The sequence below is a fragment of the Cucurbita moschata genome, unplaced genomic scaffold (assembly GCF_002738365.1).
Source record: "Cucurbita moschata cultivar Rifu unplaced genomic scaffold, Cmos_1.0 Cmo_Scf00014, whole genome shotgun sequence".
NCBI classification, from domain to species: domain Eukaryota; kingdom Viridiplantae; phylum Streptophyta; class Magnoliopsida; order Cucurbitales; family Cucurbitaceae; genus Cucurbita; species Cucurbita moschata.
The window spans coordinates 3,733,105-3,744,784 of record NW_019268530.1 but is presented as its reverse complement, the minus strand read 5'-3'; the positions used below and the strand labels follow the sequence as shown (position 1 = coordinate 3,744,784).

The following is an 11,680-nucleotide window of genomic DNA, read 5'->3' as shown; positions in this document are numbered from 1 at the left end:
GGGGGGGGGGGGGGGGGGGGGGGGGGGGGGGGGGGGGGGGGGGGGGGGGGGGGGGGGGGGGGGGGGGGGGGGGGGGGGGGGGGGGGGGGGGGGGGGGGGGGGTGGAGATCATGTGAGAAGATAGGCCAAACACCCAACAAGAGGAGCCACCTAACAAACATTTACAATTGCCACAAAATATCCAATTGGTGATGATAAGAAAAATAAGGGAATATCTAAATCTATCAAAAGTGAGCTAGTAGAGGCTAAGTAGTTATGGAGTTGTAGCTAGGTTTTCCTTTTAATTTTGTGTGTTTTGGTTAGGTTGGTTTGGCTTTGACTGGAGCTGGTATCCAATTTTTTGTATGCCATTCTTGCACTAGCTTATAGAGCCAAAGAAACGTACATTTTTAGTGTAGAGAAATTATAGGACAGTACAAGGAAAGTTTCAGTTAAGCTTTAGAAGCAATTTCATAAAAATCTCTTTAGCATGATTTGTGCACACCGCTTTGGTCAACGGTTAGGCAACGACATACGAGGTTTCCTACTAACTGATATAAAGCATTCTTATATGAAAAGTGATAGAAAACATTCCCAATAGATGGAGATATGCCAAATTATGTGTTTATTCATATAAGAGGTTACCATCCATGCCATCGATTTATTCATGTAAAGAGGAATGCTCCCCTCTTGATTTAAGCCATAGATGGAGATATGCCAAATGTTAAAGTAATCACAACCAGATTCAATAGGATCAAACCGTTATCTTAGGAGAATAGTTGCGAGACGTATGTAAGCTGACCTGAACACTTGTGGATATCTAAAAAAAATATCTTCCGTCCAACAACCATAAGTTTTTTCTTGCCTTTTGTCAAAATCTGGATTGTAGATGGGACAATCTCTTTAGCCTCGTTCCATTCTCGTGTTTAAATGAGCAATGTTTGTTTGAAGAATGAATGATTTACAGGTGGAAAAGGACGGAATAACATTAACGACCCAGATCCACCATTAGCAGATATTGTCCTCTTTGGGCTTTCCCTTTCGGGCTTCCCCTCAAGACTTTTAATGCATCTGCTAGAGGAAGGTTTCCACACCCTTATAAATTGTGGTTTGTTTTCCTCCCCAACCAATGTGGTGTTAGATGATAAAAGTCCCACATCGGCTAATTTAGGGAATGATCATGGGTTTATAAACAAAGAATACTCACTCCATTGGTATGAGGCTTTTTGGGGAAGCCCAAAGCTAAGCCATGAGAGCTTATGCTCAAAGTGGACAATATCATACCATTGTGGAGAGTCGTGTTCGTCTAACATGTGGAACATCACAAACATAAAGGGGCTATGTTAACTGAATTGGTTATTTACCATGCTGATTAGTTTGTTCATTGTTTTTAACATGCGTCCCATATCTCAGCTTGTATCGTCTTAATTCAGGTGGCCCAAAGGCAGCTTGTGCCGGTTGTGCTGGTTTTGCAGCATTTTCAGTCGTGATAGAGAAGTTTTTGGACAGACACACTTGAGCTGCGTCTTGTGCTCACAATTTTCTGGTAGCAAAAAGAAAAAGAATCAATGGTAGAGAAATAATAGGTAGCCCGCATTGTAACCATTCTTTTCATCACATAAATCCGAACCCCCTTTTCTATTTGGGATGTACTTTTACAATATTTTCCTCATTGTTTTAGTAACATTATTCACAATCCCATTTTGTTGGAACAAATTTGTACTCATAGAGACAGGAAATTGGACCATTTTTGCAGAGCTTTAAGATGTGTCATTCAGGTAGCCTCTGGTCATTACGCATTTCGATTTTTTTGTTTTTTTCTCTGTAATTCTTCAATTAGCCTTTATATGTACTGTTACGGGTCAAAACACAGCTTGCCACTCGACCCGAAAGCCAAGCGATCTGATTTACGTTGAGTTGAAGATCACTCCCAACCTAACATAAGCTCTGCTAAACTTGCCTATCCACTAACGAAGGGACAACATCAATAGAAAAATTGTCGAACTAAATCCATACTCTTCAAAAGGGATGAGAATCTCTTCCAAAAGGTATACAATCTAATTTAATTCATGTTTGTCTCTAGTATATGAGGCTGAGTATTACTATGCAGAATCGAATGAAACATTCCTCAGATACTCAGGTAGATGCATATTTACAAATTTTCTAAAATAATTAATACAATTATCATTCCTCAAATAAAAAATGTGAAATTAAATCTTTCAAAATTCTAACCCAATTAAATTATTCTTCTTATGAAATGCAACGCGAGCATGTTTCTCTATCTTGATTTATTTACTATTGGACAAAATGCCTTTTTATGATTCTTAATTTAACTTTAATCTAATGGAATGATGACTAGGCATAATTTGTTGATGTGGATTGAATGACGTGTCATATTTTATTTACCAAGTCATCCAAGCAAATGACATGTCAGGACCATTTAAAATTACTTCGCAAACTCAAGAGGCTAAAGTGTCTCTATTGAAATTTCATGGACCAAATAGATAACGATTCATATCTCACTACTAAAAGTGCATTTTATCCATAAATTAAACCGAACAATTTCAGAGTGTGGGGGTACATACAAGGTGACATCATTCAAGCAGTATAATAAATAACACTTATCACCTCGATTGTATTCTTGTTTATTATATCAACGTTATCATCATCTCTGTCTTCTTGCACTATTTGGGAGGCTGGACTTGGCTTTTCATCTTCAAATGGCACTAATGGACGAAGCTTGACAGGCACTTGGCAGAACAGGTCCTTTATACGCCTCACAGATGTAGTTTATGAAGTTTTCATAGTCCTATAGCAAGGGAATGTTATAATAATCCTTATAAGTAGATAAATAAACCGTTTCCATGTTTGTATGACCCATGCCTAGACCTTTATGCAGTTAATTTGTACGTGAGCAGACGAGTGAGCATAACAGAAAGAAGGAAACAAACCTCATAAAGTGGTTTCCCATCTACAACAACCCAAGGCACGTACTTATGAGGAGGCTCAAGATTGTCGGTTTCAGCCGCATATTTCAGTTCAAGCTGCACGAAGATGATAAAAATCAAATTATAGAATGTAATGACGCATGCCTACCGCTAGTAGATATTGTTCTCTTTGGGCTTTCCCTCAAGGTTTTTAAAACGCGTCTGCAAGGGGAGGTTTCCACACTCTTATAAAGAGTGTTCCATTCTCCTCCCCAACCGACGTGGGATCTCACATAGAACATTTGATTCCATATCGAATTGTCCATAATCTCTATGTTTGTTTACCCAATCACAACCTAGAGACCGGGAACTGATTATGAACCTAATGCTCAGTCAATGAAATCTGTGAAATCTTCAGTCAGTCGAAAATCATAACAGCTAGATATGTTGGAAAGAACCCGTTACAGCAGTACAGGATTAGTTGAGTAGGTGCCATTACATAGTCTTTGTATTCTATACAATGTTATATCTTATCAATATATGAAACTTGAACTAACACAAAAATCTGAACCGAGTAATTTAAAACAACTCACCATTTTCCCAAGCTCAGTATGGTAGCATTCATTGATGGGCTTGGGATTCAACCCCAACTTCTCAAAACATGACTCCCACTGGGTGTACTTCCGTTTGGACACCAGATACTCGATGCAGTAAATGAAAGGAAAATGAACATCCTGCAGTATAAGTACATGAGAACTTTTATCCCCATAATTCCAACTCACTCACTTTGAAAGGTATGTAATATAAGAAATGAGTTTCAGCATTTAATTCCAAGATGACTATTAGAGAAAAATATATAAACAGACAATCCACCACCAATTCCATTAGATTATTGGGTAGCAAAATAATATTAGTAAGGAGAACTTTGTACAGATCGAAGCAAATGGAAAAAACCCATCATCAATGATCATAATGACACATAGTTACATGCTGGAAACTATGTATTAAACAAGGAAAGGGTTTTGTAAGAAACTGACTAGTCTCATGCTCCCATCAGAAGTCTTACCAGCTCTGGCCAGGCGTTAATGGCACAGGCTTCCACAGTGTTCAATAGGCATTCATTCGGGCCATGCTGAAATTACAACCACACAGTACAAGTTTATTAGACAGTTTATACGGATGCAAGCACATCCAGCCATCCATAGGCAAGTTAAACTGTGTAGAAAGAGTATAAAATCATGAACACCAACTTAAAAAAACGGAACAGAAAAGAACTCTAACATGGACATCAAACAGCTTAAGCTATCAGATAAAGGAGGAATATCAATCTCGAAATAGCGAAGAAGTGGAAATATAAAGAGATTTACTGATGATAAAATTGGAACTGCAAGAGTAAACAACGAGATTTGTATTATAAGCCCGGAGACACAATATGGTAAACAAGGCAGAAGTTATTATGTTGAACAACATACAATAAACAAAAGCATATCAGATTCGGAAGAATTGCGCATAATTGCATATTCAATTTTAAACCTAAAATTCCGAACAACTACCAATTTCTCATCCCTGAACAAACCATAACCATAACCAAATACCTAAATCAACAGAACACTGAAGTCAAATCAAGCATGCAAACAAACGAAATACGCCATTTATTTAGTAATTAACCGAAACAGAAATCGTCAAGAAAGAAAACAACGAATCTAATGAACGAATTAAACGGAGGACCTGACAAGTGATGGAATCGTTGCGGCCAACCCTGGCGTTACCATAAGGGACGAGCCTGAGATCAACAATGGAGATGAGATCGTCATCGAAAAGCTTTGGCAGATAGTTCACAATGAAATTGGCGCTGTAAGGACAGAGAGACTCGTAGTAGAGTTGGAGCGAAACTTTTCCGGTGCCATAATTGGAGGTTGTGGCTATGGAGTATGTAGTAGATGAAACAGGAAACAACAACGAGCAAAGCAAGAGTAGCAGCAGATAAGAAATGTAAGCGATTGAACAGAGTTTAGGCGGAGAATCCATGGCTTCCAGAGATTCAATTGCAATAGAAGAATGAATCTAATTTTGTTAAATAAACATTTAATTCTTGTTGTGGATGTGGAAGCAAGCTAAATTTGAGGAATCTTCCATGTCCACGACCCGCGTAAGGACAAAATCACGTTTTTTTTCCGTTGGTTATTATACAAGTTTTTTAAAAAATATATTTGTTTTAAAAATTATTTTAATGCATAATTTTTCGCTTTGCTAAAATAATTTAATAATTCCACTCATATTTTATAAATAAATATATATATATAATCAACTTAATTTTTAATAATTAGAATTTTATTAGCATATTTTTGTTAGAAGATGAAAGTCCCACATTAGCTCATTTATGAAGGATCATTGTCCCTCTATTAGCATGAGGCCTCTTGTGGAAGCCCAAAGCAAACCTACGAGAGCTTACACTCAAAGTGGACAATATCATACCATTATGGAGAGTCGTGTTCATCTAACATGGTATCAAAGTCATGCCCTAAACTTAGTCGTGCCAAAAATGAAGTTGAGTCCCACTTTGTTCGAGGGGAGGTGTAGGAGTCAAGCCTCCTTGAAGGTAGTAAAAAATGACTAAGACTCCAAAAGAGTCGAGGCTCAATAAATGTGGAGGTGCACTTTGTTCAAGGGGGTGTTGAGTCCCATATCGACTAATTTTATAATCAAGGAGTTTTATGCTCAAAGTGGACAATATCATACCATTGTGGAGAGTCGTGTTTGTTTAACCGTTTTTATACATACACATTAAAAAAAAAGTTTAGAAAATTGTCTATAAATATTTAATATTACTTTAAAATTTGTTGGGTATTTTTTTAAATGTGATAATAATTGTAAATATATTTTTGAATTATTTTTTAAAAAATAAACATGGTAAATTTTTTAAAATTTAAGGATATGTTTAAATATTTTTAAAAAGTTAAAATGATGCTCTTCAAATCCAAAATTTTAATGATATTTTAAAATAAAGTATTAATAATTTAAATACAAAATTAATGATAACACTTTTTTTTTTATAATTTAAAAGTATTATTTACCTTTTTTTTTAATTAAAAAATATTATTAAAAAAATATAAAAAGGTTAAAAACCATTAAATTCTGACTTTTATTTTGTAATAAATATTTTAGGAGGAGCCACTGGCCGAGAATGGCCCTCGTATGATTAAGCATGTCCAAGGATGCCAACAACAACCACCTGGCCTTCCTTCCGCCCACGATCCTCCTAGATTAGGTCTTCCTTCTCCATACTATAACAGGGAATTCAATCAGCATTGAATTTTTTGCGGAATTCCGGCCATATGCATCGGAGACAAACCTTTAGCGACGGGAATTGAAGAGCTATTACTTGTAATTCGCAATTTGCTTGGCAAATCGACTCACCGTGTTATCATATTCGTATATCCATGGATTCTTCGGCTAGAATCTCCTCCTTTGTTTTTCTCTCTCATCTCCTACTTTTGTTATGCTCTCTGGTTTCAGTTTCGACTTCCAGGGCAACGGCAAGCCCTGATTACGGGAGTGAGAAAGTATCGCTTGATGTTTACTATGAATCGCTCTGTCCAGACAGCGTTAAATTTATAGTGGACAATCTGATCGAGTTGTTTGAGGGTGGACTCATCTCCATAGTTGATCTTAGATTCGTTCCCTACGGCAATGCGAGGATCAGTCGAAACAGTTCCATCACTTGTCAGGTCCTCCTTTAAATTCACCGTCTTCAGTTCCTTTTATAAACTTTTTTGTTTCGTTTGAATGAAGAGAATTATATCAGAAGTTTTTTTTCTGGATGTTCGATGGATGGAAATGAGAAGAAATAAGGATTTTATTAATATAGCATTACTGTACCTAATTTGTGAAGGAAAACCAAATCCTGTAGAAATATTCTAGTTAGGATTTTAAATCCCTTCAAACCCTATAGAAACAAACAGAGGATTATTGATGATGATTTGGTTTTGATTGACTCGAAGAACGACATTTACAGCTAAATCTAATTCTGATTAGGTATTATTTTTCTGGCCTAAGGTGGAGGAATCAGGGCAATAGTAATTATGTTTAAAGAGTAATTGTTCGATTACTTAGAATCTTGCATTAAAAATGGTGAAGCCATGCTATAATTTTTGGCTTTGGGTGGATGTGAAAGCCTAGACCTATAAATTTCTTGATCCAGATTTGATATCCCATTGCTGAAGCTGCCTTCATGGGTGTTCTTTTCATCCAACTAATCTATTCTCTTTGCTTTTAACTTATATAGATCAACTCCATTGCCTTTAATTTTTCCCAACACAATCTGAGAATCTCTTTGGGCTTATATTATGATGCCTTTGTGCATACATGGCCAATGTAACGGCCCAGACCCACCGCTAGTAGATATTGTCTTCTTTGGACTTTCCCTTTCGAGCTTCCCCTCAGGGCTTTAAAATGCGTCTCCTAGGGGAAGGTTTCCACACCCTTATAAAGGTGTTTTGTTTTCCTCCCCAACCAACGTGGGACATCACAATCCAACCCCCTTCGGGGCCCAGCGTCCTCATTGGCACTCGTTCCTTTCTCCAATCGATGCGAGACCCCCGCCAAATCCACCCCCTTTGGGACCCAACGTCCTTACTGGCACACCGCCTCGTGTCTACCCCCTTCGGGGAAGGGCGAGAAGGCTAACACATCGTTCGGTGTCTGGCTCTGATACCATTTGTAACGGCCCAGACCCACCGTTAGCAAATATGTCCTCTTTGGGCTTTCCCTTTCGGGCTTCCCCTCAAAACTTTAAAACGCGTCTCCTAGGGGAAGGTTTCCACATCCTTGTAAAGGTGTTTTGTTCTCCTCCCCAACCAATGTGGGACATCACAGCCAATTTCCTCATCAATGATCTTTTTAAGCTCTTCAAGAATGACCTTCATTTGAATTGTGAGTCCCGAAGAGGTGCGATTGTGACACATGTAAAAAAATCGAAAGATTCCTCCATGTTCTACGTTCTATCTATCGGTTAGCTGTACATATCATGGTTTTCTGTTTCCATTTCAAGTTGATGTTTTGTTATGCCTTTCTACATGCTGAATCCTGGAAAATATAGTAATCACACAACATACACACACATGTATGGAAATACTTGCGTTCATATGCAGACTGATGAACTTGTATTTTGTGGTGGTGATTTCAGCATGGTCCTAATGAATGTCTACTGAACACTGTGGAAGCCTGCGCTATTCATGCCTGGCCTGAGCTGGTAAGTCTTATGATGAGATCCAAATGGTCAACTGGTCTGGTTATATAACTTATTTTGGTGTGTTATATTGCTGCCAACATTCAGTCTGTTTCTTCCTTGGGGGGCCTTTTGGGTTGAGGGCCATGCGCAGGGTCGTGCGCGGGGCATTCTGGGTTGAGGGTCATGTGCGGGGTTCCTATCATAACCATTTCGAAAATGAGATTCTGAAAATCATGGTATTATATAAATGACATGTTAGCTGTAACAGCCCAAGCCCATTGCTAGCAGATATTGTGCTCTTTGGATTTTTCCTTTCGAGATTCCACAAGGTTTTTAAAACGTGTTTGCTAGGGAGAGGTTTCCACACCTTTATAAAGAATGTTTCGTTCTCCTCCCCAACCGACGTGGGATCTCACATTATCTCTTTTGATTTTCAAATTATTTAGTGGCACTTTGACTCATCGAGCAAATGAACCATATTGTTAACATACTCGATCGATCGGTTGGAATACTAAACATTTATTCAAATTTATGCAAATTTATGGACGTAGACAGGGCATTTTCCTTTTATTTTCTGTGTGGAGGCTGCAGTGTATGAGCGGAAGTATACCCAATGGGAGACTTGCTTCGAGAAATTGGGATTGCATCCTAAGCCTGTTTATGATTGCTATTCTTCAGGACTTGGGAAAGAGGTGAGTTAATTCAACCAACTCATGCATATTTCAGCATTAAATGGCAACCAGATTAACTAACCAAATCTATGAGGATTGATTGTGTTTATATGACCTGAATCATCATTTTCTATGCAGCTTGAATTACAATATGCAGCTGAAACCAACAATCTTCAGCCTCCTCATAAATACGTTCCTTGGGTGGTTGTTGATGGACAACCGCTTTATGAGGTTTGTTTTTCTCAATAACCTTATTGTCTATGATAGGTTGATCCGAAATGAGTCGCAAAATAAATGGATCTTGGAAACTAGTTTCCCGTTTTATATTCACCTTACACATCCAAACACATTCTCATTCTCAAACTTGCATAATGTCAATCACTCACGAACATGTCGAGTAGGCTTTGACTAAGCATAGGAATGAACTTAAAACAAGATTTATCATAAACTCAATGTGGATAAGCAAGCAAATCCTAAAACTTGTTTTGAATTTTCCTTAAATGTGTGTAAAACATGTTTGTTCATGAACACACCCATGGAATTTTGCCCCTTGTGGCTCGAAGCATTTCTTCTTAAGAAAGTTATGAAGCATGAAATGGGGTTTTCACAAAGTGATTGGCCATTAATTTATATACAATACACAGCTTAAGCGTTTTGATTCTAACCCAACCATACATCTAAAGCTTCTGAGGATTGCCATAATTTCCTGTTTCTGCAGGACTTTGAAAACTTCGTGAGCTATATCTGTGCGGCGTATAAAGGTTCTTCTGTGCCAAGCGCATGTAGTAAAGCTAAATCCCTTAGTTCCATTTAAAGAGGTAGAAAAGGAAAGTTCTATATGAAGTGGTGAAGATGGTAATGCTGCTGTCTCATCTGCAATAATGTTGTTGAAATTGTTTACTGAATAATAATAGCGTTATTGTTTGTAGGAAGCGTTCGTGGCATTGTCATCAACATTTAAAATCTGAGAATCCGACGTCTAAGGCTACAAAGGGAGCATTTAGATTGTCTTTATATTACTCTCGTACTTAAAAGGTTAGAGATTCGAATCTTACCTTCACATATTTTAAACTCAAGAGCATATATATATACACAAAGGCCCTCTACACTTTTCGTGTATATATCTACAATTAGTAACGATTTAATTCATACCATAAATAATCTAAGCTAATGTGTAATGTGAAATCCCGCCAATTTCTTACACGGATATTTCTTATATATCAATCAACAAGTCAATTTAAATGAATGATACACATTAATTGATGTATTAATTTTTATCCATCATTTTAATAAAAAAAAAAATCTCAACATATATATTTTTAAACAATTTAAAATTTAATAACTAAAATAAATTGTTTTGAACTTTGAAAATATATATCTGATAAGGGTGTATACGGGTTGGGTTGGAGAAAATCTTTTGGATTAGCCCAAAATTTTGGGTAGATTGGGTTAGCGACTCGGACAATGAGAGTATATAACCCAACCCAATCTAGAGTTAAGGTTGTCAAGTTGTTTTTTTTTATTATATAATAAAATTCTACTTGTGCAACCGTCACATTTATTATTTGTATCAAATATTCTTAATTTTCATAATAATCTCAAAAGTACGATAGAGTAAGATTAGGTTGTAACCCTACTTTCGTATTGGTATGATTGACTCGATCATTTATTATTTGTATCAAATATTCTTAATTTTCATAATAATCTCAAATGTACGATAGAGTAAGATTAGGTTGTAGCCCTACTTTCGTATTGGTATGATTGACTCGATCATTTATTATTTGTATCAAATATTCTTAATTTTCATAATAATCTCAAAAGTACGATAGAATAAGATTAGGTTGTAACTCTACTATCGTATTGGTATGATTGACTCGATCAAGAAAATTTCAAGTCTTGAATTAACTCGAATTTTTAATTTTTTAAACGAGTGTCTCTCTCTAGCGCGTCTTGCCTTAGTATTTTGGCTCTTCTCCTTCTCGCGAGCTTAGGGCCCTTCCAAGCTTATTCTTCTCTTTCTTTAGCAGGTAGGATCGAATGAGGATGATGGGGGATGCTTTTTAAACTAAACAGCATTTGGTTCGTTCACTAAACTGAACCGAAACCCAAAAAAAAATTAACCCAATCCAACGTTTATGATTTTAGTTAGGTAATCTAAATTAGTCGAGTTTCGGTGGCGGTCGTATAGATTTACCTCAGGTATAATTTAACCTGTATTTTTTAAAAAAAAATTGAAAAGACATTGATATTTGATATTTGGTTAAAATAAAGCGGAAAATGTGAAAAGGAAATGGAATCCTAAGAGAGGAAAGAGCACCACGCAGAGTTTGTCAGAAAATCTACGCTCCTGATTTGCTGTCGGCGACTCTTTATACACTTTGTCAAATTTCCTTTGGTCCCATTTCTCTTTCCTACCTACTTTCTCTCTCTTCTCTCTTCATTTTTTTCTTTTTGGCTTCTTTTGCCCTTTAGCTCCCATCTCCCTCCTCCTCGACGTGTCGGTTTAGACTCTTCATCGATATATCGACAAGGTCAAAGCATAAAGATCATATAGAATCTTCTAGCACCCCGCTCCTCAACCTCTTCTCAAAGCCCTTCGAGACTCTCATCTCAGTCGATCTGTCCTAACTCGAATTAATCCGAGATCCATAGATGTACAAAGCTTAATCCTTTCTATTTAAGCTTAAATTTAAATTTTAGAAATAAAATTATTAGAAACGAGAATAGATTTTAAAGCTCCGTTTTCAACCCGAGCACATAATCCACTTAATTAAAAATAAAAAAATTTCTATCAATTTTGTTCTCATTATTCTCTCAACCACTTTCACTGTCTTTTGAAATGCACCATTTGTCCCTTCCCCCCCCCCCCCCCC

General features: G+C 37.0%; 3 protein-coding genes across 5 annotated transcripts in view; 2 read left to right on the top strand and 1 right to left on the bottom strand.

Annotated features, from left to right (window-relative positions):
- LOC111452007 (mitochondrial import inner membrane translocase subunit TIM22-4) overlaps positions 1 to 1,760 on the top strand; it is a 4,474-nt gene extending 2,714 nt beyond the window's left edge. The window contains exon 4 of the mRNA XM_023092524.1: positions 1,413 to 1,760. Within this exon, the coding sequence (XP_022948292.1) occupies positions 1,413 to 1,498 (86 nt within the window). The 3' untranslated portion in view covers positions 1,499 to 1,760. The remainder of the gene's footprint in view (positions 1 to 1,412) is intronic.
- A 700-nt stretch (positions 1,761 to 2,460) lies between these two features.
- Positions 2,461 to 5,018, bottom strand: LOC111452006 (gamma-interferon-inducible lysosomal thiol reductase-like). The gene is made up of 5 exons (XM_023092523.1): positions 4,635 to 5,018; positions 3,973 to 4,038; positions 3,500 to 3,640; positions 2,931 to 3,023; positions 2,461 to 2,788 (listed from the first exon to the last, which is right to left on the bottom strand). The coding sequence occupies exons 1-5, from the start codon at positions 4,932 to 4,934 to the stop codon at positions 2,696 to 2,698; spliced, it is 693 nt and encodes a 230-aa protein (XP_022948291.1). The 5' UTR covers positions 4,935 to 5,018; the 3' UTR covers positions 2,461 to 2,695.
- A 1,053-nt stretch (positions 5,019 to 6,071) lies between these two features.
- Positions 6,072 to 9,926, top strand: LOC111452764 (gamma-interferon-inducible lysosomal thiol reductase-like). 3 transcript variants are annotated; one of them, XM_023093636.1, is made up of 6 exons: positions 6,072 to 6,634; positions 8,092 to 8,157; positions 8,688 to 8,828; positions 8,946 to 9,038; positions 9,526 to 9,625; positions 9,737 to 9,926. In XM_023093636.1, the coding sequence occupies exons 1-5, from the start codon at positions 6,347 to 6,349 to the stop codon at positions 9,619 to 9,621; spliced, it is 684 nt and encodes a 227-aa protein (XP_022949404.1). In that variant the 5' UTR covers positions 6,072 to 6,346; the 3' UTR covers positions 9,622 to 9,625; positions 9,737 to 9,926. The 3 variants fall into 3 exon arrangements, with proteins under 3 accessions (XP_022949404.1, XP_022949403.1, XP_022949402.1); XM_023093635.1 differs by having other exon boundaries at positions 9,526 to 9,662; XM_023093634.1 differs by having other exon boundaries at positions 9,526 to 9,926.
- The last annotated feature ends 1,754 nt before the right edge of the window (positions 9,927 to 11,680 follow it).

Bases quoted from the DNA above. Each gene is read 5' to 3' on its own strand.
- LOC111452764 (XM_023093636.1), top strand. From the start codon at position 6,347: ATGGATTCTTCGGCTAGAATCTCCTCCTTTGTTTTTCTCTCTCATCTC. The intron at 8,829-8,945 runs GTGAGTTAATTC...TTTTCTATGCAG, and splicing joins CTTCAGGACTTGGGAAAGAG to CTTGAATTACAATATGCAGC. The intron at 9,039-9,525 runs GTTTGTTTTTCT...CTGTTTCTGCAG, and splicing joins ATGGACAACCGCTTTATGAG to GACTTTGAAAACTTCGTGAG.
- LOC111452006 (XM_023092523.1), bottom strand. From the start codon at position 4,934: ATGGATTCTCCGCCTAAACTCTGTTCAATCGCTTACATTTCTTATCTG. The intron at 3,641-3,972 runs GTAAGACTTCTG...CTTATACTGCAG, and splicing joins TTAACGCCTGGCCAGAGCTG to GATGTTCATTTTCCTTTCAT. The intron at 2,789-2,930 runs GTTTGTTTCCTT...CCCTTGCTATAG, and splicing joins ATGGGAAACCACTTTATGAG to GACTATGAAAACTTCATAAA.